Source organism: Chelonoidis abingdonii, chromosome 6, assembly GCF_003597395.2.
Source record: "Chelonoidis abingdonii isolate Lonesome George chromosome 6, CheloAbing_2.0, whole genome shotgun sequence".
Lineage (NCBI taxonomy): Eukaryota > Metazoa > Chordata > Testudines > Testudinidae > Chelonoidis > Chelonoidis abingdonii.
This window is the reverse complement of record NC_133774.1, coordinates 57,497,801-57,520,165: the sequence shown is the minus strand read 5'-3', so window position 1 is coordinate 57,520,165 and position 22,365 is coordinate 57,497,801. Positions and strand designations below refer to the sequence as shown.

General features: G+C 38.6%; 1 protein-coding gene across 1 annotated transcript in view; it reads right to left on the bottom strand.

The window, feature by feature from the left end:
• RASA1 (RAS p21 protein activator 1) overlaps positions 1-22,365 on the bottom strand; it is a 122,377-nt gene that overhangs the window by 20,001 nt on the left and 80,011 nt on the right. Inside the window, exons 13-20 of the mRNA XM_032782687.1 lie at positions 22,243-22,320; positions 19,674-19,831; positions 19,260-19,336; positions 3,426-3,598; positions 2,976-3,135; positions 2,618-2,760; positions 1,682-1,797; positions 237-323 (exon numbers count right to left, since the gene is read on the bottom strand). Of these exons, the coding sequence (XP_032638578.1) occupies positions 237-323; positions 1,682-1,797; positions 2,618-2,760; positions 2,976-3,135; positions 3,426-3,598; positions 19,260-19,336; positions 19,674-19,831; positions 22,243-22,320 (992 nt within the window). The remainder of the gene's footprint in view (positions 1-236; positions 324-1,681; positions 1,798-2,617; positions 2,761-2,975; positions 3,136-3,425; positions 3,599-19,259; positions 19,337-19,673; positions 19,832-22,242; positions 22,321-22,365) is intronic.

Sequence of the window (22,365 nt, the reverse complement as noted above, 5' to 3'; positions counted from 1 at the left end):
CTACACCATTTTACAACAGCATCGCTACAGTACCTTCATCTCAAACCAGGCCCTCAATCCTTAGCTTAAGCATTGTGCTTAGATATTACAATGGTCTTACATGATGTCATGCATTACAGATGCTGACATTGCTTGGCATTGGAAGCCGAACTAACTAGCGTGCTAACAGTGCATGTCACTTCCTCAATATAAGAACTTTTATAACATGCAAACAAATGAACTGACAAGCAGCTTACCTAACAACTCTGGTTCTCATTGTGGTATTGGTTGGCCACTTGTGCTGGACAGACTTCTGCAAACACCCATAAATATATCTCAATGTCCTGTCAAAATAGGAGAGTTAATAGCCTTGACACATTAAGTAATTTTAAATATTTATTGCCATAATATATGGTAGGAGCTGTGCACTTACAAATACCGTAGAAAGCCTTTCACCAACATAATGTTACATCTGTGTATACTTTGTATAGGTACTTCATCAAGATTTGCATCATTGCTTTCACGTAGGGCTTCATTTTGTCAAAGAACAAATGGGACTGATTAAAGACTCAGTTTTTTAATTCTTATTTGTTTGTGTTTCCTGTCCATTAAAAAAAAAAATTATATGAAAGGTTTAATTTGGTGAATGGAACTTCTATTTAAATTCAAGGGGACATACAGATCTGCTTAAAAGTGATCACATCAGGATGTTAGCCTTCTCCCAAGAACATCTGAAAACAAAGTGGGGTGTTCCAGGCAAATACTTCCAGTTTGTTATACACATATTGGAGAATTAGAGTTCCTTGGAGGAGAGACAACACAAGATGGCAGCTGAAACTATCACTAACACAAAATAAAAATGTCAGTGGTATTTGACCATGGATAAATACAGGACCCTGCTTATGATTTATTAATTGTTAGTGACGCAGTAAACTAATAAACTGATTAAAGAAGATAAAAAGCACATAATGCTGACAACTTTAGATAAGTTGATTTACAATTAAGCCATGGAGTAAGTGCAGTATTTTAAATTTCAAGTAGAACTTGTGTTATGACTATCTCAATTCTAAGTTAGTGGTGTCAAAAGGCCAAAACGACACCTCTTATTTAAACTTTCAGCACTGGTGATCAGTACAGATGTTTTTTTAGTTAAAGTGTCATCACACCACAGCCACATAGTGTTTTAGTGATGCCATAACGTCCCCTTTTCCATCAGGAAGAGGTGGGGAAAAGGTTGTGTTCAATTCAGCCACTTTCTAATTGGTCCCTAATTTCTAGTCCCACCACAGCAGCCTGAGAATCCCTGTCTCCATGATGGGAACACCGAATTTTGCCACTTTTATTCCTCCTCACCCCTAACCAGTTTTTTCCTTAACAGTTATGATGGTACTCTTCCTCAATAAGGAAGGAAGAAAAAAGTTACCACTGTTTAATAGCTAATTCGTGCATGAGCTGGCAGGAGGCACTTGTGCAGCAAATAGAATTCAACCTTTAGCATATATTGTTTTGTTTTTTTCTGTCACGCAGAGGAAATTTGGTATGTGCTCAGACACAGCCCCCCAAACTGAGGAAATTAATCTTACAATAATAGATGAGCATAGGGCATGCTGCTACACCGATTTTTGTAAGAAACAATGCTAGTTATGCAAAATTAAATTTCTGATTGAATCTGAACAGCTATTTATACAAAGCAGTAACTTACGGAGGCAATATTTCTGCAGCCATGAATATTTTCTCCACCAATTCAGAAAGTATGCTTAGCAGATGAGTTAAGTTAGTGTTCACATCTTCATTTTTTTCTAACTTTGAAGGATTTAACTACAAAAAAGAAAAATCAGCAGGTTAAATGAAGTTTCTTTTCCAAAATACCAACAAACAGATTCAGGCATCTACAAGATTAATTAAACATTAAGATTTGAGGCATAGTGGTAAAGCGTTGTGCTGCTGTACATAAGCCTCAGGGCTGTGGAGCCTCTTGGGACTTATGCTTCAACACTGGCAGGCAAACAAAAATGTGGAGGGGCAACACTCTTGAGTTCTAACAGTGTGTGCACAACGCTAAGTGTAAAAACATTCAATATTATCCATTTTTTTTTAACTCAAAATTTATTTTAATTCATTGGGGATGGGTTCACTCATCCCTTTATATTTAAGTCACTGGGTGAAAAGAGGAAATTAGTAGGATAGGTTTAAATAAACGTGCATGGATAAGCAAAAAATCAGTAATTAATTCAATGACATTTTAAATAAAAACTTACTTCAAAAATTGACTAATCACTCTTTGAATTGACTGGAAATTCTCAAAATTAGGAGGGAAATGAGGTATCGCTTTAGAATAACCTATAATCTATTATGAAAGAACAATTGCTCCAATTTTTAAAAAAGCCCTTAAAATGTACATTAAAAAGCAGAGCTAAGCACGTTTTTCAAATACATTTTTAGGAAGAGTACCAAATACAGAAAACATTTTCATGAGAAGTTCTATTTCTAATGTAATCAGAATTTAATTTCAGAAAGGTTAACATTCCCTTAAAGCTAGTAATTTAGACAAAGTATGGAACTGAACAACCACTACACAATAATCTTTTTTTCAATTAAGCCAAGTATTTCAGAACATAAGATATATCCAAGTTCTCACCTCACAAGACTGCTTGCTTTCCATTATCTTTAAAATAGAGTCTTTCAGCGCATGATGAACAAAACTTGTTGCTGTAGCTTTCATATACTGTTCCATAAGGGTGCTTGCCAGCGTGGTAGCACGAAACAAGGTTGTAGCTTCATCTGAAGAAATAATATTTTGCCATTATGAAATAAATATGTAACTTCAATTCATTTTAAGGGCGGAATGGAGCAGGAAGAAAAAAAATTCCACATGCAAGTGTTATGCACACCTAACAGCTGGATTTATTCACAAAGTGGGAAAAATTGGTGCTGGACTATAATTCTCTCCAACATTTTAGTAAATGAAATTCAGAATTAACATATTTGTACTGTACCTTCCATGCTTATTTCCCTGTCATTTAGTGTTCGTAAGAGCAATGACTCAAGCTTTTCATGAAGAAAAATCTTCAGTAAAATGCCAGCCAATAGTGTTCGGTCCTGTCCACATACACGTGATAAGGCATAGACTACATGCAGTTCCTTCTGTAGTATCAGCTAAACAGAAAAATTAAACCTTGTAACATCAAGAATTCTAGCAGACAAACTGACAAGAGGTATCTTGCGAAGATACCACTATATACTGCTTGCTGAGTAGTGTATTAACAATTTCATAAGGAGTGTATAATTAAGATCAGCCTCAAAATACCAAACACATTAGCCTTCATATGGTGTTAAACTGCCAAGCTGGACAATTACTTTAATTGAGTGGGTTATATTTGAAATGTTTTAATTTTCCATGTTAAATAACTTCCAAGGAAAATTAAACTGTCGAAGTAACTTAATACCTCTTTAAACTCACTGTACTCGTCTTCTGGCATGATTTTCTCCATAGAATATCGTGCTCGGACACGCAAAGATCCGGGTTCAATACCCTTTAATGGTATGTGGGAACTCAGCTGAAACCATTCATCTGTTGCATGTCCTTTCTGTAACCGGTTTAACTGACAACGCATAAACACTTAAAGAAAAACATTGTTCAGAATAAGTTACTTATAGCAAGGATGGCTCTAGTATTAAATATAAAATATTAATTTACTTCAAAGTGTACTTATCTCATTCACTGCATTTTACTATAAGTTTATGAATAAAACAAAAGTTAGAATTCCATACTTCTACTCTGGCAAATTACACCTTTAATAAACCCCTGTAGATTGGAGAAATACTTAGAATGTGTTACCAGTTCAAAGCACTATATAGACATTAACAAATTCATGCTTATCATCCATATAAAAGGGGGAGACAGGAAGGAGAAGTGAATTGCTCATGGTTACACAGTGAATCAGTGAGTTAGAATTAGAACTCTGGACCTCCTGATTCTCAGCCCTGTGCTTATTCCTCCACACAGTTCATTCTCACATTATCTTACTGAGCTGTTAAGTAGGACAAACTTTCTCCTCTCTCTCTAAAACAAAATCAGCATAACACCATGGATGTCACACATCTAATTTTTGTTATTTTTAGGATTAAATTAAAAATTCATTTAAAACCAGGCTGAGGTGCTAAAGTTAGAAAATTATCTTTTTTAATAAAAGAAATAAGACACTTCACACTAAGCGTTTCTCTTCAGGTAACCGTTGTGGCCCCCAGTTTCTATGATTTCACCCAGATTATTTATATCTGTATCATAGTAATACCTGGTAACCCCAATCAAGGATCAGAGTTCCACCATGCTAAGCACTATAATCAGTGAAAACAAAGGGGTCCCTTCCCACATGTATCTGACAGCCTAGGTGAATGTCAAAAGTCAGTCCAAGAGTGGTAAAATCATTAAAAGGTGAAAGAATGAGTTTCTGTACAGTACGTAGCACAATGGCCTTGGTCCATGACTGGGGCTTTAGGCACTATCTTAATATGAATAATAAATTATACTACCACCTAAGAAGTCATGCAAGGAACACAGTTAATCAATAGAACTAAAACAGAACAATGACCTTTACCAGTCCATCCACTGCCAGTCACAACCCACAGCAACTCCTTGACCTGGCAGCTTGGTAGAAAGATGCAGCACCTTTCCTACTGGCTAATTACTTCAAGAATGAGTGTTGGCTGTCCTGAAAAGGCAATTCCTCACTGACAGGCCTCAAGAGACACCAGGTGGAGGTAACATCCTACATAAATACTCCTGTGATGTTTTAAGAGGCATAGCCCAAGTTTCTGTCAGACTGCCTGGACCTGCCATGCAGGTATCTGTTTCTTTTTCTCTCTCATTATGAGAAGTCTATTTTAAAACTGTAAGCACCTCAGGGAACAAACTTGTCATCTTACTTCTCTGCCAAACATCATATATACAAATGGTGCTATGTAATGTAAGTAATAATAATCATCACAGGCCGTTACCTTGCCCCATTTTTGCAGTACTATGTCTTTTGACATATCAAGGTAACAGGACAGAATACTATCACCTCCACTGTGCATCCTTTGGGAGCTTCCAGTTGCAATGCTAGTACTCACTGGCCTTGATATGGGCTCATATGGAATAATCCATTTATCCAACTCAGGCAGGTAACAGGCGAGATGTTTCATCTTTTAGTTGGCTAGTTGCCTACTGTGAGTGTGAATGGGTTGATCTCTTTGAGCTAGGTTAGCATAATCCTCTATTTACATGAATCTTGGATTTTCAAGAATATTTTCTCCCCAAGTGCAGAGTCAAAATTTTAATGTCTTCACAAGTCATTTATGCACACTTTGGTTCAATATTCATTTTTTTGTTTTGCTGATTCACAAATATTGTTATTGTCAGGTGAAGTGTACAGGCACATTACGTTACTTGATGGGAACAGTGAGGTAATAAGGCTTTACTCTGAAGTTTCTCATTTTTCTTTTGATTGTGGTAGCATTTCCAAGCTAGAACATCTCCCCAGCTCAAACTTTAAATACTACAACCCTGATGCTTAGACTTAAAATCCAAGTGAAGGACATGAACAGAGGGACTCCAGAGCAGTTGCTCTCTATCACACAATATGTGTTAATTAGCTTTAAAGGAAAATAAATGTATCCTACCTAGCAACAATTGCTAAGAATGGTGCGATTTGTAGACACCGTACTGGATCACCGTACTGGACAACAGGCTACTTTTAGTTAAAAGGAAATGTATTCCTTTCCAATCTATCCTTTTATGATGGAACACTAACAGTTGATTTTTCTACACATAAAAATAGCATATGCCATCTTCATCCAAGTGAAAACATAAGATGACAGTTATTTTAAATGATTTGTGTATCTAGCTCTCTAAATAGTTCATCTGCTACTGAGCTTATTCCTGATCTAAAGTTATCTTTCCATGATAATCCTTACCAAAAGCAATTATGACAGAGCATTGTAGCTTTCAGTGGGGAACAAGCAGAAGCAGATGAAGTTTAGCAACACATTTTATTTGTTTAATTTTTCAAGCATCAATATTGAACTGTTTACTTTTTTTTTAAGCCAGACATATGATGTTTACACACATACATATAGATTTTAAACACAAATTGGTGTCAGAAAAATACAGAAAATATGTATTGAATAAACAGAACTGTTTCCCAATCGAATGTTTTGCAAAATGATTTATGAATACATTACAGGCTCTTTAAAAGAGAACATAACTATGAAATTGTGTGTAGTGAATATTCATAATGTGCAAACTCCAAAAACAAACACTAAAATAAATATGAAAATGCTATTCTGAAACAACTGTTGTGTTTACACTCACCTTTTGACACATACTGTTGTGCCTTATGGCAAGAGAATGAAAACACTGAAAAAACTGCATCAATTTCTTAGCGTTGTAACTTCTAATAGTTCAAGGTAAGCGGCCAGATCTTGGCCCTTCAGTTTGATTTCACTGCTGGAAAAACAGTCTTAACTAGTTGACTGGGGAAAACACAAATGGAATAGAACCAGCAGTATATAACTCACACTCCAGCGTAGGGAGCATTTTAGTGGATTGACTAAGGGAAAGTGAGGTGATAAGAGCATCGTTGCCCTCCAGTGATTCCTAGACTCCAGAACGGCTGCCTGGCAGCTTGGCACAAAGCGTGTGAGAGAGACTGAATGCTTCTTTGGGAAAATACATTTATACTGCACATAGTAAGTGCTTAATAAGGGGGAATTACTTAGTGGTAATGTGAGGTAAGATAGCCTCCTATTCTCCATCCTAAATAAAAGCACAAGTATGCTATAAGAGTCCACCTACCAGGAAGCAAAAAAGACCGTCAATCATCCTGTCCTACATAAGGAGAGGTTCTACTCACCTCTCTGAGGTTAGATACTTCCTCCTTGCCCTAAAAAGAGGGAAGAGAAGACTACAGAAAACCAAATTACCTTTAAATAAGTTTCACATGTTGAGAGTCATCCCTTCAGCAGTTTGCCTAGCAGTCAGGTATATGGGTAAAGAATACCCTGTCAGTTACTGATAAGACTATCATTCTTCTCTATGAGAGGAGATACATACATGAAAAGGGCAATATAGAAAATTATCTCTACTAGATGAGAGAGAGAAAGGGGAAAGTGGCTTACAGGTGATTTGAGTTATGGGACAGAATTCACTGGAGTCAGAATTTTTTTGCCTCAAATTTTTTTTCCTTTTATTTCTCACAAATAGCTATTTCTTATCATGGAGGACAGGAGCCTGTTACTTTTCTCACTGTTCCAACACCATATCCATGCTTTAAAAGACAGCGTGGAAATGCCACCTTACCTGTTGGCTGGGCCTCAAAGGAGACATCCAAAGATTACTCCAGAAGGTGAATTATAGCATTTGCAACTCAGGTAATCTATTATTGCCTGAGCAACATTGCTCAGATCCAAAGAAGGACCTTGGACATCAACTCAAAGTGGGTACCTGGGATTTCCTGAGACTCTCAGAGAAGCATTCACCTAGTTGTCACAAAAATCAGGAGCAAAGCCACAGACCCAGGGAAAGTGAAGACTTAATTAAGGGTCACCCCCTGGGAATCTACCATAGAGACATCTGCCTCTGGAACAAAACAAGGATACCACCTAAAGAATAGGGTGATATTTAATATCCATCATGGATTTGACAAGAACAAATCACGCCAAACCAACTTATTTCCGTCTTTGACTGGCCTAGTGGATGAGGGAAGCAGAAAAATTATATATTTTGAATTTAATAAGGCTTTTGACACAGTCCCACATGACATCTCATAAGCAAATTAAGGAAATGTGGTTTAGATGAAATTAGTATAAGGTGACTGTACAACTGGTTGAAAGACCATATTCAAAAAGTAGCGATCAATGGTACACTGTCAAACTTGGAGGACATAATTAGTGGAGTCTAACAGGAATCTGTCCTAGGTCCAATACTAAACAACATTTTCATTAATTACTTGGATAATGCAGTGGAGAATATGCTTATAAAATTTGTGGATAACACCTAAGTAGGAAGGGTTGCAAGCACTCCAGAGGATAGGATTAGAATTCAAAATGACCTTGATAAATTGGACGATCTGTCTGAAAACAACAAGACTCAATAGAAGAAATTCAATAAAGACAAATGCAAAGTACACTTAGGAAGAAAATGTTAAAGGCACAAATAGAAAATGGGAATAACTGGGTAGGCAGTAGTAACTGCTGGAAAAGGGCCTGAGGGTTACAGTGGATCACAAACAATATGATATAGCTGTGAAAAAGGCTAATATTCTGGGGTATATTAACAGGTGTGTTGTGAGACACTGGAAATAACTGTTCTAGTCTACTCAGCACTGGTTAGCCCTCAGCTGGAGTACAATGTCCAGTTTGGGGCCCATACTTTAAGATAAAGACAAACTGAAGAGAGTCCAGAGGAGAACAACAAAAATAATAAAAGGTTTAAATAACCTAACCAATGAGGAAAGGTTAATACAATTGGGCAAGTTTAGTCTTGAGAAAAGATGATGAAGGGGGACAGCCTTCAAATACATTAAGAGCTAGTATAAAGAGGATGGAGATCTATTGTCCTCCATGCCCTCTGAAGGTAGGACAAAGAGTAACAGGCTTAATCTGCAGCAAGGGAGAGTTAGGTTAGGTATTAGGAAAAAACTTTATAACTATAGGGCAATTTTGCACTGGAATAGGTAGGTTACCGAAGGAGGTTGTGAAATTGAAGGTTTTTAAGAATGGATTAGACAAACATCTGTCCGGGATGGTCTACGTTTACTAGGTCCTGTCTCAGCACAGTGGGATGGACTAGATGACCTCTCAAGGTCCCTTCCAGGACTACATTTCTATAAGCCTGTTTATCTTAGCTTCTAACGACCTTGTCAGACTCCTCTCCTGGTTAACTACCTCCAAAACAGCTTCCTCTAAGAGGAACAGCCTTCCAGGAAGAGTCTGTTTTAAGCTGATGGAAAAGGGAGCTAGTAAGCTTCCAGACAAAGAAGCTAGGAGTTCTATAGCGCCTTAGTGGGTCAGTTAATTTAGAAGAACTCTCCCACTGATGGTGGCTCATGATACAAATTCAGTTTCATTCTAAGAGGGACAGCTATACATGTGTTGGGCCTTTGAGGCAAGTCATACATCTTAAATCAATGTGTATTTAAAGAAAGAGTTGGGGATAGGGAATACAGATGGATACAGAGTGCATTATGTGATTGTACAATCATCTCTTATATTCATCTGAAGTGTCTAAATGGCAGCAATGTAATTTTCTGTAGCAGTTTCCAAATGGAATACATCTTGAAGCAGCTCAAAGGTGGGTTAAAGAGCCTGTAAAGATATTCAAAGGGGGAGAGACCAGGACTGAAGGAGATACTAGTGTTTGTTGCACAAAAGGAAACTTGCTCTGCAGAACGCAAACCTGCTCCGAGAGCTAAGTGTTCAGGCTGTGGGGAAGGTAGGTCTGAACATGCTGGAACAGGAATGTACTCAGTGCAGTTCTTGGGAGGATTCTAAGCTAACCCTCAAAGGAATATGTCAGGCAGTAAAGGCAACATGAACAGCACAGATGGACAGCAGAACAAATAGCAGGGAGGTGGGAGCAAGGGGGATGAGCTATGTTATAGACAGGCACAAACTGTGCCTGGAAAGTGGTAGACTGAACAGCAAGACTCACATCAAAGCTGAGAAGTAACGCTGTGAGCCTGGGCAACTGGAAACCTGAAAAGCATTTTATTCTACTGAAACAAAACGGGAACTTACCTATTTTGTTACTGCTGTTCTTTGAGATTTGTTGCACTTGTCCATTCTACTTCAGGTGCGTGCACATCAAGTGCATCACAGCCGAAGTGTCCAATGGGGGGGCACGTATGTCCTCCATGTTCTCATGCTGCTAGCAAAAGGTAAAAAGGGATGGAGCTACCTCAATCCCCTTCAATACCTTCTTGCTGTAATCCAGTGAAGAAAGGAAGGAGGGAGGGTCATGGAATGGATATGTGCAACGCCAGGTAAGTATCCATTTTTTTTTTTTCTTCAAATGATTGAACATGTCCATTCCACTTCAGGTGACTTGCAAGCAGTTCAAGATGGAGGAAGGTTTCAGAATCTGACTGAACAAAGACTGCAATTCAACTCTCTCAAATCTAGCATTATCTCTTGAAGCTTGAGAGAAAGCATAATAAGCCATGATAGTATGAACACACGACCAAATTGCAGACCTGCAAATGTCACCGATGAGTACCTGACCCAAGAAAGCAGCTGGCGCAGCTTGTACTCTTGTAAAATATGCTAAAACCTTCTCTGGTGTAGAAGCCTTAGCCATTTCATAACAGCAGAATACAGGAAGAGATCCAGGAGAGGAGACAGGTTGCTCTTTCATTCTATCAGAAAAGGAGATGAAAAATTGAGGGGACACACAAAGCTATTTAGTCATGTCCAGATAAAAAGCTATTGACCAGCAGATCTCTAAAGTATAAAGTCTCTTTATGAGAATGAGGCTTTGGGGGAAAAGTTGGAAGTATATAGTCTGATTTAGGTGAAAACTAGTCACCTCCTCAGTGAGAAATTTAGGCTAAGGATGTAAACAGACTATCTTTATAGAATATCGGGAGTTAGCCTGCAGCTCTGTCACTCTCCTGGTGGAGGTAATAGTCACCAGAAACTCTACTTACATTGAGAGATGAGAAAGCAAACAACTAGTCAGAGGTTCAAAAAGAGGGGGTGTCTGTTAGAGCTGACAAAACCAAATTTAAATCCCTAAAAGTTGTGGGGTCTCTTAAATGTGGGATGAGTCTAACACCTTCAAAAAGAAAGAAGTTATTGGGGTTGGGGGGAAAAAAAAATCTTCCTCTCCACAGGAGGATGGAATGCAGAAACGGCTGCCAAGGGAACTTTCAGAGACCTTTCACTTTTAGATGGATCATCCAGAAAAAAAAAAAAATATATATATATATATATATATATATATTGTTTGGAAGTCTGCAAAGGAGGAGTATCTTTCTGCTGGGACCATACAGAGAATCTTCTCCACTTCATCAAGTAAGTATAGCTGGTGGATGGCTTTCTGCTATTTAAAAGAATGTTTTGAACCTCTAGGGAATACACTGTTTCCTGAGGCGTTACCCATTAGGCATCCAAGCTGTGACATGGAGGTTAAGAGGATTGGGATGCATCATCTGGCTGTAGTTCTGTGACATTATGTCCAGGACTTAAGGCAGACATATGAGATTCAGAATGGAGGGATTCTAAAGGTCTGAAAACCAATATTGCCATGGTCAGGCTGGTGCTATCAGAATTAGAATGGCATAATCCTGCCTGAGCTTGCACAAAACACTTATGACTAGAGAAATGGGGTTGGGAGAGAGAGAAGCATATAGAACTTTCCCCTTCCAGGACAGCAGAAAGGCATCCAATAGGTACCCTGGCCTGACAACTGCCATGGATCAGATCGCACTTCCTGTTCCTTTTTAGTGAAGGGGTCTAGTTCTGGCATTCCTTAAGTCTGAAAAATGGACTTTGCTATGTACATTCTGAAGGACCATTTGTGATCTCTACTGAATGTCCTGCTGACATGGTCTGTCAGACAGTTCTGAACTTCTGAGAGGTGAGATGTTTTGAGTGTGATCACATTCTTGATGCAGAAACTTCAAAGGTCCACTGTATCTTGACAAATAGGGTTTGATCTGGCACCTCTCTACCTGTTCAAGTAGGACATAGCAGCAGTGTTGTTTATGAGTACTTGCACAGCACATCCTTTGATGTGCAAAAGGAATACTTGACACACTAGGTGGACTGCTCAAAGATCCCCAAACACTGATGTGAAGAGAGTTTCTGATCCAACCAAAGCCCTTGAATCCGGAAGTCTCCCAGGAAAGCTCCCCATCCAAAAGGAAACACCTGTCACCAAAGATATGAGAGGGAAGGGCTGGGGTGACAGAAACGCCCTTGGTACACAATCACAGGATCCATCCGACAATCTAGGAAGGACAAGACACCTGGAGGCACGTGAACTGCCATGTCAAGCAGGTGATGTGAGAGACAGTAAACAGACTTCAACAACCTCTGCATGATTAAGGTTAAGTCTGGAATGCTGAGTCACATACGTGCAAGCTGCCATGTGTCTCAAAAGTCTCAGGGTTTGTCGACACAGTGAAGCAATGCACACTAGGGAGGTGAAATTTCTAAAGTGCATTAACAATTTGCACACGAACTGGTTCAGGAAGACCCCCACTCTCTCGATACATTAAAAGTTCCATCATACACTTTAAACAGCACTGTGTTAAAGCACAATAGGGAACTTTTAGTGAGTATCAGCAGGATCTAGAAATCACCCCCCACAAACACACACATTGTGCTTGGCCATACCATGTAGATAAGCCTGCAGAAAATTCCTTACCGTTGTATGAGCACGTACCTTGAGATATTTGTACAATTCCAAAGTTTCCTGAAACCTAGCTTGAGCTAAATATGTCCTCGCTGTGATGGAGCTGAGAATCATGCCTATGAATTCAAGCTCTACACACGGAGAAGGGCTGACTTGTCCTTATTGATCAACAGGCCAAACAAAAGTGAACAAAAGAGGGACTGGATCTCTTGATGGTTATCTCCACTTAATGTATGGATCACCCTGAAACAACAAGTCATTCAAATGACATGCCTGCCTAGATGCCTGCCTCCCTGAAATGGGCTGTAATCACTTCCATGCACTTTGTGAAGACTTGAGGAGTTGCAGACAAGCTGAAGGGAAGGAGGGTAAATTGATAATGAACATTTGCCATAACAAACCTTACAGATGTCCTGTGATCTTAGTGAATAGCCACATGGAAGTAAGCATCCTTTAAATTGAGGTCAGCATACCAGTCATTTGAACCTAGGGCCGAAATGACAGATGCTAGGGTAACCATCCTTACCTTACTTCCTCCTGTGCCACTGGGCAGCCCAGTTCTTCCACTGATTATAGTCTTTGCTAGGAAAAGTACAACTAGGAGAGGCCAGCACATTCAATACCCTCTGTCAGTGTCTTCTCCAGTTCTTCCTTGGCCTTCCTCACTCTCTCTTTCCACCCTCAGATACCTAATTCAATGCTTGCTTTGCATGTCTCCTGTCTTCCATACGCTGTACATGTCCCAACTATCTGAGCTTTCTTTCTGTGACAATATTTTCTAACATGTTCTGCTCTGTCAGCTCCCTTATTCTTATTTATTTTGTCTTTCCATGAAACGTGTAGTATCTTCTTCAGCAATCTGTGAAGGGCAGCCTCCAATCACCTTTTGTTGTCCAGTGTCACAAGCCAAGTCTCCACTCATTATCGTGTTCAAAACTAAGCTTTATTTGGCGTGGAGACCTCTGCTTGACCACATGTCCAACAGGGATGTCCAACCCTTCCAACAGAGTTTTTGCTGCTTCCTGTTCTACCTCTGATGTAAAGGCAATCATTCCATTCCACATGATACTTTGTAAAGCAATGTCACTGGCAAAGTCAGTCATGTGACTTATCTCTGCTAACCCATTTCACAATGTCCACAATGCCTTTTGTTGCCCACTTCATCATTCATAGAATATCAGGGTTGGAAGGGACCTCAGGAAGTCATCTAGTCCAACCCCCTGCTCAAAGCAGTACCAATCCCCAACTAAATCATCCCAGCCAGGGCTTTGTCAAGCCTGATTTAAAAACCTCTAAAGAAGGAGATTCCACCACCTCCCTAGATATCCCATTCCAGTGCTTCACCACCACCTTGATTGATAACATACACCCTGGTCTAACTCCAGTCACAATATTGAACCACTCATCCAAGCCTGTATCTGATCTTACTGTGCATCTACTTTCATCATATAAACACCTTACTATGTTGATTAGCTTGTCTGGTATCCTATAGCTTCAAGCAATATTCCATAAAGTCTCTTTGTGGATACTATCAAATGCTTTCTTAAAGTTGATAGAGTTGATTAAGACAGGCTTTTGCCAAGCAGTAGCTTTTTCAATGATCTGCAGATGAGTGAATTGTTCACAACATGATATGTATGCACAGAACCCAGCCTGTTGTTGTTGTAATTTTTCATCCACTATCTTCTTCATTCTACTCAGCATGAGGGTAGCCAATATGTTTGCCCAGGACTGATGCAGTTTGTGCACTAAGATCACCTTTTTTTGGCAATGACATTATGATACCATCCTCCCAGTCTTGTGGCACTCATTCTTTCACAGATATTTTGTTAGGGTTTGTTTGTTTGGTTTTTTAGCTGCTCAATAAAAATTGTACATCCTGCCTTTAGTGCCACTGCTTGAATTACCAGCCCCAGGAGCTTTCCCTGTTTGAGGCCTGTGATGACTGCTTTAATTTCATTGGGTATTATTGGTCCCTTTTGGTTATCTTTTTTATGTAGTTGTTGAAGTCTCACAGGTCCAGAATAAGTCTGACCTCCTTCTGTTACCTCCTGGAGTTTGGAATGAGAAAATATCAGGATCAGGAACAGAATCCCTTCCCCAACATTGGGGAAGTATTTTCTTTATGGCCTCTAACTGTAAAAGAGACTCAACTTCTTGAATGAGAACACTCTTGTCAGAATGGTCCCTGAAAAAGGATGGGGAGAGGAGGTGGGAACAACAGCTAGATTTATACTCCAGTTCCACGGTGCTCAGTGCCCACTGATCTGTTGTTAAATGGGCCCAAGTACCTAAAAATTGGAGGAGAAATCACAGTGAACAGTATGTTGGCCTTGACTAAAGAGTTAAATGGACTTCTTAGATGCAGCTGGTTTAGAGGTAGCCAGAACTGAAGGGAGGAGGAGGAGATGGTCTCATCCTTTGAGATTTGTGGCACCTTTTACATTGCTCTGGTGCCTTATGGTTAGAATGGATACTTCTGCTGGAACTGAGGCCAGAACTGCTTTCTCTTAGGATCCCTAGAGATAACTCAGAGTCTTTAAGAGAATGCAGAGCATCATCTGTATTCTCTGAAATAAGTTCGGCCCTTTGACAGGTACATCCTCAATAGTTTGTTGAACTTCTGTCGGTATACTGGAATATTCCATCCAAGAAGCATGTTGCCCAGTGACCGTAGTCACCATCACACATTATGCCCCAATTAAATCAAACACTGTAACGAGCCAAGATAGCTTCTAAACTGTAAGCAGGAGGATGAATAAACCCTTTTCTCAAATAAACAGAGGAGTTTTTGCATCTTTATCTTTGGGACTAGATTTAGATCAGCCTTGTCTTGCCTCCTCATTCACAACCACCACTAGGAAAGATCCCACGGTTGATTGTGAATAAAAATATTCATGTCCTTGTGAAGGTACTTGTATCTTTTGTCCATTCCTTTGGCTTTGGGTGGCAAGAAGGAAGGTGTTTAACAAGGCATCCAAAAGGGCTTCATCTGTGGGATTTTATCTGGATTATCTTGCAGCAGTTCCACTTGTATACCCAGAGATCTCGCTACTCTTTCCATAAGCCCCTGATATGTTTTGTAATCATCAGGAAACAGGGATGATAATTCAGAGACCGTGGCCTCACCTGAGAAGAAGAAGTAGTGTTTAAAGGTCGCATCATAGTGTCTGCCCAGTTTGAAGTTTGTTGGACCTCTCTATCAGATGGACCAACTACTGTAGGTAAAAGTTCCCCAACCTGCAAGGTACCAGGATTGGTACCAAATAAAATCTGCCATCTCAGTGGAAACTTAACGATATGGGGTTTAGGAGATGATCTAGAGTCTGGAGGGATACCCCAAAAAAGCATCTGTCTCTGGACCTGCTTCTGAGCAAGCACTGGTACCATGACCTCAATTACACAAGGAAGAATGTGGAGCAACTGGAGACATTTTGTAATGAGACCTTGATGTAAAACCCCACCTCAGACTTAGAGGAAGAAAAACTGTACTTTGAAGACCAAGGTGATGCACTACCAGGTGGAGGATTTGGTTCTGGATCAGCAGGAAGTAGACAGTACTGAAGAAAGTATCGGAGGCCTTCCTACATGATACCATACACCAGCCAAGCTTTTGGTCACAGCTGGTACCAAGAATTATGGAACATGAGACAGTGCTGAGTGTGTTGGTGCTGAGAAGGCTATAGACACCAGGGCTTTTGAAGGAGGAACTAGTGTCAAAACCTCAACATCTTGCAGAAGCGGTGAGTCTGGGACTGAGACACAAAAGAGGTCTCTGGCCATAGCGTACATAACAACCACAATATTGGGTAGACCAATAGTCATCTTGCCTAGTATCCTGTCTTCCGACAGTGGCCAATGCCAGGTGCTTCAGAGAGAATGAACAGAACAAGCAATCATTGAGTGATCCAACCCATTGTCCATTCCCAGCATCTGGCAATCAGAGGCTAGGGTAACCCAGAGCATGAGGTTGCACTCCTGACCATCTTGGCTAGTAGCCACTGGTGGATGTATCCTCCATGAACTTAATACTTTTTTGAACCCCAATATAGTTTTGGCCTTCACAACATCACCTCAGCATTGTTGGTACCAAGAAAGTAGGAGGCACAGATGTATGCATCAAAGACAAAGTCAATGCTGCAGATGATCCCGGCAAGGCAGTCAGTCTCAACAGCACTAAAGATGGTGCCAGAGTCAATGTCTTTACATTGTTAGTTGAAGAATGAATTATGAGGGAGCACCTATCTGGAGCCTGTACTCAAACCATGGTACCTGCCTACCTACTGCAAGATACCACTGGAGACTTCAACCTAGTAGACGAATAGGGCTTCTTGTGGCTAGAAGAACGGAAAGCATCTGACTTCTTCTGCCATTTATGAGGTACCTGAGAAGGAGAACGGTGCATCATCTCCAATTTCCTCTAATGAGGAAATACTTCTAAGTCTAGCAGCTTGCTCCTGGACAGAAGTAGAGTCTGAAACCCCCACATATTGAGAGACTGGGTTACGAGGAGCAGTGAAGTGTAGCTTCTGTAAGGAGATGCCAAAATCATACCTCTCTAAACTTTTTAGTCCTGGATTTAAAGTCCATGTCCCAAACACTTTGGACAGAGGGAGTGGGGATTGCTGATTGGCGTAGTGTTATTACAGCCAGAACAGTGGGACTTAGGCATGCCCCGTTACTGAACTTTGAAACAAAAACAAGTATTTTTTTTAAAAACAAGTACTACTAACAATAACTATACAAAAATGAACTACGTACAACAACAAATAAAGGAAACACTTCTCTTTTAGAGACACTGGGAAGAAAATGTGATAAGCCACACAAGCGCCAATGACTGACCACAGGTGGTGAGAAGGAACTGAGAGAGGGTTGAGTGGCCCATCTCCTTTATTCCTTGGGCTAGCAACACAAACGTCCAGAGGTTGCACATGCTGCCTCAAAAGATAAGTTCTCTGGCTTCAGTGCACTAGGCATACACACATGAAGTGGAATGGACATGTGTAATAATTCGAAGAAGAACTAACCATTAGATTATAAACTCCTTGGGGCAAGACCTTTAGGATGATACAATCTGATGCATTCTATATGGCTATTAACTTGCTGGAAAAGAAAAAAAAAGGCAACTGATGAGCAGGCTGTGTGGACACCAAGGAGAAAGGAACGTGCTAGGATAGAGAGAGCTGCTATAGCATACGAAGGGGGTGCTGGGCCTTAGGGTACCACTCCCAACTCTCAAAGTGGCAGCTGAGATTGCTGTAGCATGTGAGCCCAAGAGTGGGACAAAGAGGGGCCCTGAACAGGGAAACACAGGAGAGAAGGCAAACTCATAGGGTACTGAGGCTTTGTTAGAAACCACTGTCTCTTCATTCTCCAAAGAATTTTTACTTTTAACTCTTCCTGTTCCCTTTTCCTTCATCCTATTCCCTCATAATCCCACAAGGAACAGCAAAGACCTGGAGAGACTGAAGCAAACTTCATACTGCTAGTCTTGGAGAGATCCGAAAGTTCAAGAAAGTTAGCCTAAGTGGAGTCTCACAGGGTAAGATTTACAGCCTATTTCCTCTTGCTTGATGAGAGGTAACATAATATAGTGTAATAGCTAATCTAGGATACATCTGATGAGATACACTGCACAAAAGATCATTCTGAACTAAGTTACTGTCCATTTTATTTCAGTTATGGAGAATATGTACTATTTCTAAAGCTTTAATATGTCAATAAGGTACTTCAAAGGAATGAATACACTAACAATGTAGATTAATTGCAAAAACGCAATGCAGAAATTTATCTTATGTTGTGCAACTGTTTAAAATTATATTTTAAATTCACAATCTCTGTGTTAAGGCCTAAGATATTATAATCTATTAAAATCATTTAAATTAAATATAAAAAAATAATATTAAGCAGCATGTATTTGTTGCCAGGTTTTAAATAAAGTCAAACCACTGAACTGGTTAAGTCACTGGCTAAGCTCCTGGAATCAGAGTTTGTTGAAGGGCTAAACCAACTTTTGACAACAGTGGCCTCTTCTGCAGGCACAGAGAGATTTTATTTTTATTTATTTATTTATTTTGCATTTCATATTCAACTTGTTCAGTTGAATGTCTAGTTAAATCAAAGTTAAGAAACCAATTTGGAGTTGAGAAAAGCAAGAAAGCTTATTTTCCTCTTCCAACATGTGAAGATGAGATCTGCTAGCTCTAAAATCTTGAACATGGTGACCACACAATCAGTTCAAGTCACTTACTACAGATATTTCCTTTGCTTAATAAATCACTTTTAAATGCAAAATTTTATGATAAAATTTTATGATAAATATTTTTTCTTCTGTATCCAGTACTTTTAAGGTAGCTTTAATTTTTAAAAAATAAATTGTTTTTGATCATTCTGAATCATATCTGAATTTCCATCCCCACAAATCACAAATAAAAAGATAACCATCTAGTAAATAAGAAATGTACATTTCACCATTTTCTAATATCATAAAAATGTAAAAGTAACTTACATTTATTCAGATTCTTAAAATTGCTTAAATAAAAGAGTGTGTACATATGGCATATCTACTCAGCTGGCAAAAAAAAGCATCAAACAGGGTATTATATTTAGTTGCAATTCAACATATTTTGAAAGCTAACAACCAATGAGAATCAATCTTTCTTCAGGAAAATACAAATTACCAATGCAAAACATGATTAAAATCAATTATTTAAATTGAGGTTTCCTGCTTGCTGATTTAAATCATTATTAAAATTGATGATTTAAACCAAAATATAAATCAAACCACCCTGGACAAGAGTGATAGAAGTAGTGCAAAGGGAAAACAACTTTGTTCTCTATTCCTATAATATATATCTCTCTCTTTTACAGCAATAAGACTTACATATATCTGGATCTTTACTTTTCTTTGTTTTGTTACTAAGACTTATCTCAAATCTGTTGATATCAGGTGAAAGATCACTAGAGAAAAAATTAGAAAATCTTGATTAATATTGTACTCCTTTGGCATTTAAATTAAACTAAGAAGCTCAATTACACATTTTCTATTCTTTCCATTCTTTAGTTGCACCATCCAGAGAAAACTTTAGCAGCCATACAATTGCCATTATATTACATTAAACAAACATTTAGGATGCAACAGGAAAAACGTGTGGCTGAAAGATTATGTATATGCAACTATCTAGCCAATTTTTAATTAGAAATCAAAATTCAATGAATCATCAACACACTACCTATAAAGTGTTAAGAAATATCTAGTTTTTAAATGCTATTATAATGCAAAAAGAGCAAGACTTACTCAAAGACAAACTCCTCTGACCATACAGGGTTCTGCCCTTCCCTGACATGCGTTTTTGCTACCTGGACACTGTTCAGGTAGATGTTGCAATACGGATTAGTAAAGTGTTTTACTGGGAGAGTATGAGCTTCTTCAACATGTAAAATAAGGCTGCTGACCTGAAGAAAATATACAAGATTTAATCTCAACATACAATAGTGTGAATTTTTTCAGCTCTAAAAACCGTTTGTTTTAACATATAAGTGCCAGACACAAACTAAAATTTGTTGATCAAACCAAGACAATTACTTAAATAAAGGAAAAACAAAGACTAGGAAATAGTCCAGGAATAATAGCAAAATATTGTCAAAAGGCATAACACATAGCTTGTTAGAGGTGTAAGTGTAGATAAATTTTAGAAAGATCACTCTCAACCATTCAGATCACTGATTTTTTTTTTCTTTTTCTCCTAATACACCATCTATGTTTTATCCTTTAAGACCATAATATTTATTAGGCATTAGACTTGCTTGTGCTGACTGCTACACCTGCATAGAGTCCTACTGAAGTCAACAGGATTCCAGATAGGCAGTGGAGTTTGCGCTAGCAAATCCAAACGCAGAATCAGGATCTCTGACCCCTGTAGCATTGGGTACTGTCTGTGGCCCCTGCTCCAAGGGATTTATAATCTACGATCCTGATTGCCATCAGGATACAAACAATAATTTGTAATTTCTTTCTTGAAACAAGTTTTATTTAAATACAAACTTTCTCCATTTTCCCAAGGGAAAACAGTTCTATATGCACTACAGATACTCAAATTATAGCACTATTTGATGGTCATACTATCTTTAAATTGTGCTCTCATGGGACATTAGAAAATTTACTAAAATGTGTGAAGTTTGAACTCCTCTCATAGAATTTAGTTTGCATTTAGAACTATTTAGAGTACTACTAAGCACTCTTTGTTTTAACCTTCATACTCCTATGGCCCAGTCCAACTCCCATTGGTATCAATGGGAATCAGATCAGATATTTATACACTAAACATAACAAACACCATAGCAGACCAGGACTGTGATCTATGTAAGTCCAGTATCCCATCTCCAACAATAGCAGCTTCAGAAGGAGGTACAATAAACCTGGAAACTAACAATTATGGAATAACAGGCCCATTGAAAAATTTCTTCTTAATTTCAGAGGATGGCTTAAGTCAAGGAGCAAGTATTCAGTGAATGCTACTATGCTCTTGACTTCATTGATATTTTGTATCAGTGAATTCTACATATTCATTATATGTGGTGTAAGCCCTATTTCTTTTCCAGTTCTAAATTAACTGTCTTTCAATTTAATCAATCTTTTCTTAGAGAAATGGTAAATGGAAGTACCTGATTTATGATTGCTATACTTTTTATTATTTTGTATACCTTTATCATGTCCACCTCCACCTACTTGTCTCCTCTCTAAACAGTGCCATTTCTCCCCACATACTTTATATGGAAGATTTTTTCTCTAAACATTCCTGTCACCTCTCTTGGACTCTCCCTCCCTCCTTTATTTCTGATATACTATTTATCTTTTTTTGAAATACGGTGATCAGACCTAAACACAGTATTCTAGGTAAGTATCACTAATGTACAAAATAGCATACTATTTTTAGGGACGTTTTTGTCTATTCCTTATGCATCCAAATGTTTTCATTGCTTTTTTTTGTTGCTTCTGAATAATATTGGCCGTGCCTTTTTCTGACGTTGTTACAGTTAATTTAGAGCTCACGACAAGTAGTTCAAATTATTCCTTCTAATGTGTATTACTTTGCATTTGACAGCAATGAATTTTATTTGCTATCTTGCTGTCTATTTACCTAGTTTAGTTAGGTCCTGAAAAAGTACCTCAATCTTTTCAGGGCTTAACAAATACAAGATTTTGTGTTGCCTGAAAATTGTTGCCACCTTACTGTTCACCACTTTTTTTTCTAGATGATAATATTCAACACCACCGTTCCTAATATGGAACCTTGTGGCATCTGACTATCAACTTTCAGTTGTCAAGAAAATTAACATACCCAGTCTTTGTTTTCCATCTCTGAGCCAATTTCTTGTCCATGACAGTACTCTCATCCAATGAATTAAATTAATTAAGATGAAAAAAATGCTATTATGACTTATTATGTACTTGTCTCAAAGCTCAAGAGAACACATAGAAGTATTAGTAGCACATGGAAGATGGCTACATTCTAGACTTAACATTTAAAAACAAACAGCAAACACAAGGAGTAAAATTTTCAGAAGCACCGACAAGTCATTTTTGAAAATGGGACTTATGCACTTCTGAAAATTTTACCCAAGTTTATCTGGTGATCAGACCTTAGCGCTGAGCAACAAATCTGAAGCCTGCCCACAAAGTGTTTTATTCTTTCATATATGGAAGCTGAAACCAATTCCTGAAGCGTAATTACGGCAGGTTTAACAAAATATTGCATCGTGTACACACATACATATATAATTGACAGTTTACAAAGGTCTCAAAGCAAAACACTAAGATTGACCAATATAGTTTTAGAAAAACTACAATATCTATGCCATTTCACCTGACGTAGACGTTTATTACATGTCCCAGGACTGGTTTTTCGTAAATTGCAAAATGTCTGCAGAGCTTTCATCCAGTCCTACAAAAGACACACAAGATTTCAAACCAAATTAAGTCTGATCAT